At 33.1% G+C, this 9,472-nt stretch overlaps 1 protein-coding gene across 2 annotated transcripts in view; it reads right to left on the reverse strand.

Moving 5' to 3' along the window:
* Positions 1-639: 639 nt before the first annotated feature.
* The window catches only part of LOC107458286 (transcription factor RF2a-like), a 13,371-nt gene continuing 4,538 nt past the window's right edge, over positions 640-9,472 (reverse strand). The window contains exons 4-6 of one of the 2 annotated variants that reach the window (XM_052252356.1): positions 7,887-8,013; positions 7,589-7,726; positions 640-1,052 (exon numbers count right to left, since the gene is read on the reverse strand). In XM_052252356.1, the coding sequence (XP_052108316.1) occupies positions 883-1,052; positions 7,589-7,726; positions 7,887-8,013 (435 nt within the window). In that variant the 3' untranslated portion in view covers positions 640-882. The remainder of the gene's footprint in view (positions 1,053-7,588; positions 7,727-7,886; positions 8,014-9,472) is intronic. The other variant, XM_016076492.3, reaches the window with a different exon arrangement.

Here is a 9,472-nt window from a genome sequence, read left to right on the forward strand (position 1 = left end):
GATTGCTCTTTTGCTGCTTTTGCAATTTTGTGCATCATCATCATTGTTCTATTAGAAAGCTTTCTTACATAAGCTAAGGGTAATACAAATAGATAAGATTCACAACAGAACACTACTTAAAAAGGGGGAATTTAACAAAATATAACTATCTAACAGAAACAGCATAATAAAATTCGTTTTTAAGGCCAATACTTTTTATCAATATTAACCAACATTTTAATCAACATCTTATTTTTATACTATTATAATTTAAAATTTAACTTTTAATATTTCGAATTGATAAAATATTAGTTAAAAATAATGTTTTATGAGTCATGTAACATTGCTCCGTTGACAATAAGAAATCCCCATTCTTTTTAAACAAAAACTTTTAAAATGCAATAAAAATTAAAGGCAACTAGATCACCCAATCATATAAGTGCAAGCGTGTGTGTGAAATACACAATTAATTTATTTATGATATAACTGTATGGAGTAATGCTACATGTACACTAAAATTAGCTACCAATATAAAATATATGTTAGAATACAAATATACATTAAAAATGAATTAAGCCACACATATATTTATACACAAATACATTAATAACTAATTTTAATAGCTAATTTTGATGTATAAATAGAATTTTTGAACCGGATATAATAATTGTATGTAGCTTGCATTGGGTGCACTGGAAATGAAAAATAAACACATAATAAAAGTTATTCGCAACTAACCGAGTTTGTTAGCGCCTATTCTACTTAAGTTTAACCAATCAAACAGCATACAATATCATGAACCACAAACCAATAATAATGTATATAGTTTCTATTTAATTATTTTAATGAAAAACAGAGTTTGTCGTACCATGCAGTGCATGTAAGGCCGGAATATTTTGTGGTTTATGATTCCGGGTCGGGCTTGGCTATGTTGAGATCAGGAATTGAGGTTCTCATCATCAATGATGTGTTATTCCAACTAGGCATCATCATCCCCTGCCTCTCATGATTTTGAGGATGTTGGGTGGTGCTATCCACTTGCCTTCTTGCTGTTTCAACTCCATTTAGACCTGCTTCAAAGAACCAAAATAAAACAAAGGATTTAGGATTTAGTGACCACCAGAAAAAAGCGAATGACAATTTTGAAATTAAACTTGAGATACTAATAGAGAAAAAAAATGAATGAATTAAACAAATGATTAAAAGCTCAACTTGGCTCCTATTTATTTTCATAAAAGATAAGGTGATTTTTTATCAAAATAAAAAAGGGGACTATGTATCTTTTAATATTATTATTTTAAGATAATATAAATTTTTCGTTCAAAAAACTGTCATATAATAACAAATATTAATCTTGTAAGAGATTTTATTTATAATCTGCGAGAGTTTAAACTTCAATAAACGATAAAATTAACTATCACTACTAGTACCATGATTTTATCTATCCTCATCAATATAATTTTTATTTCTAATATTTTTATTGTGTAATTATATATTATCACCATTGTTATTTCTATCATAAAATATAAGTTAAATCAAACTACAGACATAGCTAGGATTAAGATTAGAATTACGGTTGATAATAATTCTTTTAGTCTTACATTGCTATTAATTTTTTTTATTCATTCCAAACTTTGATCGTTATAAATATTACAAAATATGTCTTTAATCCTTCAAATAAAATAGAAGAAATATTATAATGGTTAGAGAATAATTAGAATCAATTTATATTTATATAACATATTTATATATTAATTGTAAGATTTTATGTTTTTATTACTCTAATTCTTCTAGCACTTACCTATATATATTCCTTGTCCTTGTATATTGTACTTTTTCATATAACCAGTCTTTTATATTACTTTCTTGTTTCTAACATGGTATCAAGAGTATAGGTTCTTTTTTTTCTATGTAAATTTGTTTATAGTCCCTTTGTTTCTTCTCTTCCAATAATGTTCTTTAGTCTCGTTTTTCGATTCTTTCTCGATGCTTTGTTTCGTCATAACCGTTACCACCGTGTTTGTCTCGTCGTCCTGATTCCAACGCATCCAGATTCGCCGTCATCCGCCGTCGAACGCACCACCACATGACGCTGTTGCGACCAGTATTCTTCACCTTCCAGATTCATCCTGCGCCATCAGATTGAGCTCTGCAATTAACGGTCCAACGCTCTCCACGTGTCGCCTGTCATTTGCTCCGCGCTGACCCAACAACGCCCGCACTTGGACTCGAACCAGTCCGACTGTTGACCCACGTTCCAACTCACTCGCCAATGTGTCCTCTCCCTCCACTCAGACGTTGCCATGTGGCATCCATCTGCTGACATGGCTGTTGACGTGGCGCTGACGTGGTAGACAGTGGGACTCTCCCTAAGATTTTTTGGTGAGCTCTTTTCGATTCTGCACTCTGTTTTCTCATTTTCTGCTCCGAAATTGCAGTTTTCTCTACTCTCTTTGATCTTTGTATCTACTATTATGGAAAAGTCAGATGCTTTACTACCACAGACAGAAAGGGTAAATTCTATCAAAATTGTACCTGTTCTAGACACCTCCTTTCAGACTGTCCTTCTATTCAATGTTGCACATGCCACCAGAAAGGTCACATTAACTACCATTGTTCACAGCTGTTCTGCCATTATTGCAAGCTCTCGGGACATTTGATTACAACCTGTCATACTCGCCTACCACGTCTTGATCAACTCAAGTATCATTCTCGTCCCAACTTCTCCAAGATTGTGCCTGCTACTGCTATTGCTGCTACTACTGAATATATCTCCTCTGCTCCTTTTAACCTGTCTCTTGTCTCTCTATCTGATATTGCATATCTTATTTCCCTTTCTGGTAATACTCATGCTGCTTTTTCGACTCGTCCAGGTAATTCTAAATGGTATTTTGATTCTGGTTGCTTTAATCACATGTCTCCTTTGCATCATCTTTTCTCGTCTTTGTCTACCATTACAAATTCACCTTCTGTCCATACTGCTAATAGTTCCCTCTTGCACGCTGATAAACCCCATTTTTAGGGTTTATCTTGTATTGAATTTGGAGTGTTTTGATAACCTTTTCTCGCATTTAACCTATGAATTAGCATGGTTTTGTAATCTCTCCCGTATTTGTGCTTAAGCGTAAAAACATGCTTTTTAAGCCTTATTTTGATGAATTCTAGTTCCTCTTTGATTCCATAAGATGCCTTGATATGTTTGCTAGTAATCTCAGGTTGAAATAGGCTAGTCATGGATCAAGGGAGCAAGGAAGAAAGCATGCAAGTGGAGAGAAGCACAAAAGCCAAAGAAATTGATCGCGACCATGTACGCGCACGCGCACAAGGCGCTCGTGCGCACCTTGCAGAATCGACCAGGGACGCGCACGCGTACCGTGCGCGCACGCGTTGATGACAGCACATGACTTCATTAATGTAACACGTGCCTGGCGATTTGAGAGGGTTTCTGAACCCATTTTGGCGCCAATTGCTAGGAAAAAGGAATAAAAGGATGAAGGATTAAGGGGAAGGCATCAATCAATCTAATCAATCTAGCATATAGCATAATTAGGATTAGTTTAGAGTTAGTTTTAGAGAGAGAAGCTCTCACTTCTCTCTAGAATTAGGATTAGGTTTAGGTTAATCTCTTTTCTTAGATCTAGGTTTAATTCATGCTTAGATTCACTTTTCCTTTACCAATTCTTAATCTTCTCCTCTTCCTCTTTCTAGTTATGTGCTTTAATAATTGTAATTCTTCATTTTTGTTTTGGATAGATTGTTGTTCTTTTATTTTCTTTCAATAATGCAATTTGAGGTAATTCATGATAATTGTGATTTCCTTGATTGTTGTTGTTAATTTTTTGCAATAATTGTTGTTAGATTCCTAGTCTTTCCTTTAGGAGTTGATTAGGACTTGAGGAATCAAATTGATTCATCCACTTGACTTTCCTCCATGGTTAGAGGTTAACTAAGTGGGAGTAATGGACAATTTGTCATCACAATTGAGGAGGATAACTAGGATAGGACTTCTAGTTCTCATATCTTGCCAAGAGCTTTGCTAGTTGTTAGTTTATTTTCTTTGCCATTTATATTTCTTGTATAGAATCTTAAAAACCCCAAATATAACTCACAACCAATAACAGGACACTTCATTACAAATCCTAGGGAAAACGACCCGAGGTTTGAATACTTCGGTTTATAAATTTTAGGGGTTTGTACTAGTGACAAACAACTTTTTGTATGAAAGGATTATTGTTGGTTTAGAAACTATACTTTCAACGAGAATTCATTTGTGAAATTCTATACCATCAAAAATCCGTTCATCACACGTGACACACAAGGGTTCTATTTCTCAGCCAACTCTCACTCTCCCTGATACTTATTATATTCCCAAATTGAACTTTAATATTCTTTCTGTTGGTCAACTTGTTGATCTCAATTTTGATATTAATTTCTCCATTTTCTGTTTGTCGTGTACAGGATCGTCGGACAGGACAAATCATCGGGATTGGACGTAAGGTTGGAAGGTTGTTTGAACTTGAAAATCTTCATATTCCTCCTAAGACAAATCTCTGCGCTGCTTATTCTCCATCTACCCTTCACTTGTGGTATCACCGTCTTGCCCACATCTCCTTCAAAAAATTGCGTTCTCTTGTGTCTTAGAGTATTTTGGGTCAGGTTGATAATGAGTCTTTTGGTTGCATTTCTTATCAAACTGCCAAACAACCTGCTTTATCTTTTCCCAATAATTCATCTCTTGCTTGCTCTTTCTTTTAATCTTATCTACTCTGGTATTTGGGGCCCCGCTTCTTCCACTTCTATGGGAAGGGCTCGGTATTTTATCATTTTCATTGATGATTATTCTCGTTTTACTTAGGTTTATTTGATAACTAATCGCCATGAGCTACCTCAGATTTATATTACTTTTGCCACCATGATTAAAACTCAGTTTTCCAAGGTCATTAAATTTGTTTGACGCGATAATACTATGGAATACCGTGACTCCAAACTATTAAACTTTCTTGCAGAGTAGGGTACTTTGTCTGAGTTTTCTTGCCCTGGTACGTCTCAACAAAATGGCCGAGCTAAACGCAAACACCGTCACATTCTTGGCTCTATTCGTGCAATGCTTATTTCCTCTTCGTGTCCTGAGCGTACTTGGGGTGAAGATGTTCTTACTGCTATTCATGTTATCAATAAACTTTCTTCTTCTATCCATGGTAACATTACTCCCTTTGAGCGTCTTTATCATACCTCTCCAGGTTATAGTTCTCTTCGAGTTTTTGGTTGTGTCTGTTTTGTTCTTCTTCAGCCTCATGAACATAGTAAAACTGAACACAAGGGTTATCGTTGATGGGATCCTCTCTCTAGACGTATTCGTATATCTCGTCATGTTGTATTCTAGGAGCATCACATATTTTCTAAGTTCTCCTCATTTGAGTCCATTCCTCCTACTCAGTCACCATTTTTTACTAACCCCAATGTTGATCTTTTTCATAGTGATGATTCTACATGTTCTATCTCAAGTCAACCTCTACAGTCTCCTACTCTTCTGCCTTCTCCATCTCCCGATGATTCCAGATCGGACGATGATCCTGCTCCTACTGTCATGCCTCCTCCTTCCACTCGTTCTTTTAGGGTAAGAAATTTACCTCCTCATCTTCTTGATTATCATTGTTTTTCTATTATTCTTCATCACCATGAACCTAAGTCATTCAGAGAAGCCTCCACAAATCCAAGTTAGCAGCAAGCAATGCAGGAAGAAATTTAAGCACTTGAAAAAGTACACACTTGGGACTTGGTTGATCCTTCCTCTGATCAGGACATTGTAGGTAGTAGATGGGTATACAAGATCAAGATTCGCTCTGATGGTTCTATTGACTGTTATAAGGCACAATTAGTTGCTCAAAGTTGTACGCAAGAGTATGGTATTGATTATGAAGAGACTTTTGCTCCTATTGCTCGTCTCACATCTGTTCGAGCTTTCCTGGCCATTGCTGCAGTAAAAAAAAGTCTCTTAGTCGGATGAATGTGAAGAATACTTTTTTTATGGGGATTTGAAAAAGAAGGTCTATATGAAACCTCCTCCGGGTTATCCTTGTCCTTTTAGCAAAGTTTGTCTCCTTCACAAGGCACTTTATAGTCTTAAGCAAGCCCCTCGTGAATGGTTTGACAAGTTCAGCACCACTATGTGCAATCATAGTTTCACTTGCAGTTCTAATGAGAATGCTCTCTTTACTCATAAAAGTGAATGTGGAGTTGTTCTTATACTTTTATATGTTGATGACATGATCATTATTGGAGATGATGTTGATGGTATCTCTGATCTCAAAGCCTCCCTTCACTATATTTTTGAGATAAAAGATCTTGGTTCTCTCAATTTTTTTCTTAGTTTAGAGGTCATATCCACAGATGACGGCATCTATCTCACTTAGGCTATGTATGCTTCAGATATTATTGCTCGCGCCGGGATTATAGATAGTCGTACTGAGTCAACTCCCCTTGAGCCTAATATTCGATTTATCCCTATGGATGGCACTGTTTGGGATAATCCTACTCTTTATTGACAGTTAGTTGGAGGACTCGTCTACTAACTGTCTCCTGACCAGACATTGCCTATTTGGTTCATGTTCTTAGCCAGTTCTTGTCAGCTACTCGTATTACTCACTATGCGGCAGTTCTTCACATTTTTCGCTACATCAAAGGCACCATATTTTATGACTTTTATTTTTCTGCCTATTCATCTTTATCCCTTCAAGCATACTCAGATGCTGATTGGGCTGGTGATCCCACTAATGGTCATTCAACTGCTGCTTATTGTTTGTTTCTTGGCGATTCTCTCATTTCATGGCGAGCTAAGAAGCAAACGTTCACTGCTCGATCAAGCACAGAAGCTGAATACCATACTTTTGCTAACACTACTGTTGAGGTTGTCTCGATTCGTTGGCTTCTCAAAGACTTGGGTGCTCCTCAGTTGTTTCTGACTGATGTTTTTTTGTGACAATTGCAGTGCTATTCAGATTTTCCATAATGATGTGTTTCATGAACGCACTAAACACATTGAGATTGATTGTCACTTTGTTCGGCAACGTATCCTTATTGATGTTGTTTGTCTCATTGCTGTTGGAACACTAGATTAGACTGCTGATATCTTTACGTTGACTCATCATCCGACTCGTTTTCAAACTCTGGTATTCAAACTCAAGATGGTATCCTTAACCCCCACTTAAATTTGAGGGGGATGTTAGAGAATAATTAGAATCAATTTAGATCAATTAGTATCATTTATATTTATATAACATATCTGTATATTAATTGTAGAATTCTATGTTTTTATTACTCTAGTTCTTCTAACACCTACCTATATATACCTCTTGTACATTATACTTTTTTACACAACCTGAATAATACACTCTTTTAAATTACTATTTTGTTTTTAACAATAATATTAGATATTTTTTAATTTTCTTTGAACACCACATAAAATTAAGTTTAAATGAGAAAGAAGAAAACAAATTACTAAAAAAGAAAAATCAAAATTGATGAAGTGAACATTACAAGAGACGTTTTGTGAAATTATAAGTATGTAATATTATAGCATTAACAAAGAATCACATGGAAAAATTCTAACCTTGAATTGAATCGTTGCGAATGAATGGTCCAAAGCCAGATGAAGGGAACAATACCCTTGCCTGCTTTGCTTCATCTGCTAATTTCAATTGCAGTCCTCTCAGCCTCTCAACTTCCCCTTTGTTCTTTTCAATCAAAGCTGGAATTGAAACAATCATTTTTAACTTATATATATTTGTGCTTTAGAGACTAACATATATTTGCATTTTTAAATTTATTATATAGAAATCATTCATAATATCTCTAAAAATTATTTTTAAATTATATATAAGAAAACCAGAAGGGGTGAGATATGCCACCTTCTTGAATTAATCTTTGCTTTTCACAAGTTGCCATGAGTAGTTTCAGTTTATGCTGCTCCATTCTCAATGTGTTGACTTGACTTTGTTCAGATTCAATTTGTGATAGAATGACCGCTATCTGCTCCTGATGAATAGTAAAAGTAAATAAATGAGTTCATAAATTAGCTTTTTATTTTTAGTATAGTGATTCAAGTGGTATTTTTTAGTAATGTGAATACTTGATATTTTTTTTGGTGTGAAAACTATAAATTTGTGGTTTTTAATTTTTTTTCACAAAACTAATTAGATAAAAACTTTAGTCCCCATAAATTTGTGGTTTTTAATTTTTTTTCACAAAACTAATTAGATAAAAACTTTAGTCCCCACAAATTCTTTTTTTTAAAAAAAAATAGCCCACATAAATTTGAGGTTTAAATTTTGCTATTATTCCAAATCGAATTTTTTGTTTCTAAAACAAAGTTGAGCTTTAGATGTGTGAATTTTTATTAAAAATTTTTTTTATATTCATACAGTAAATATTATTACTTTATACTAGTATTTAATTTATAATAATTTATACTTAAATTTACAAAAATTTATATACAAAAATACATAATTTTTATATATTTATTGTATCAATATTTATTAGAATTTATATTTAAAAATTAGTAAAATTTATTTATTAAAAATAATTTGATATTTGTATGAATCAAATACCGGCTAAAATCGTAAAAAATAATTTATTTCCAAGAGTTTCTATATGCAAAACTACACTCACAGCATGAAACTTTTATGTATCTGTTTTTTATTATTATTCACATCCCACCAAAATCTCCTTTAAAAAAAACTATTATGTTTAAAACCAAGACTTTAAGGAAGCGTTTGTTTTAATGTATTGAGAAATTGGTACTAAAATTGAGATTTAATATTATGTTTGTTGACTCAAAAATTGATACTAAAATTTCTGTTTCTGTTTCTAAAATATTAATATTTTAGTATCTTTAAAAAATGGAGACATATGAGACTAAAATTTTTGGAATCGAAACTTAAATTTTAATAACATTTTATACCTAAAATACCTCAATTTCAATTAATTAATTTCAACTTTATTCTTTGTATAAATTAAATTAGAATTTTATTTTTATCGACAAACCTGAGAAAAACTTTATCAGAGCGAATAAATGAATAAGTTGCTTTAAAACATCTAGGGTAAAATATCTCAATAAATCCAATGCACATCAATTTCACCTGAATGTTCCAAACTAGAAAATGCAACCTCAAAGTCTCAAAAAGCACATTTTTATATAAATCGAATTGATTAAATTCGATTTAATGAAACACTTAGTAAATCGAATCCAATAAATTCGAATTAGATGAAGAACGTTAATTGAATGAAAATCAAGTGGATTCGAATTAAGTGCATGGTTAAAATGCTAATAAATCGAATGGATTGGCTTCGATTTACATGTTTGCTTCGTCTCCTATAGTTCGAATCTAATGGATTCTATTTGCGTGAATTTTGAGTATAAAATTTTTGTTTTGAAAAATAATTTATTAAATTAATTTTTAAAAGATAATTTTTAAATAAACTTTTAGCATTTAAA

This window comes from Arachis duranensis, chromosome 7, assembly GCF_000817695.3.
Source record: "Arachis duranensis cultivar V14167 chromosome 7, aradu.V14167.gnm2.J7QH, whole genome shotgun sequence".
NCBI classification, from domain to species: Eukaryota; Viridiplantae; Streptophyta; class Magnoliopsida; order Fabales; family Fabaceae; genus Arachis; species Arachis duranensis.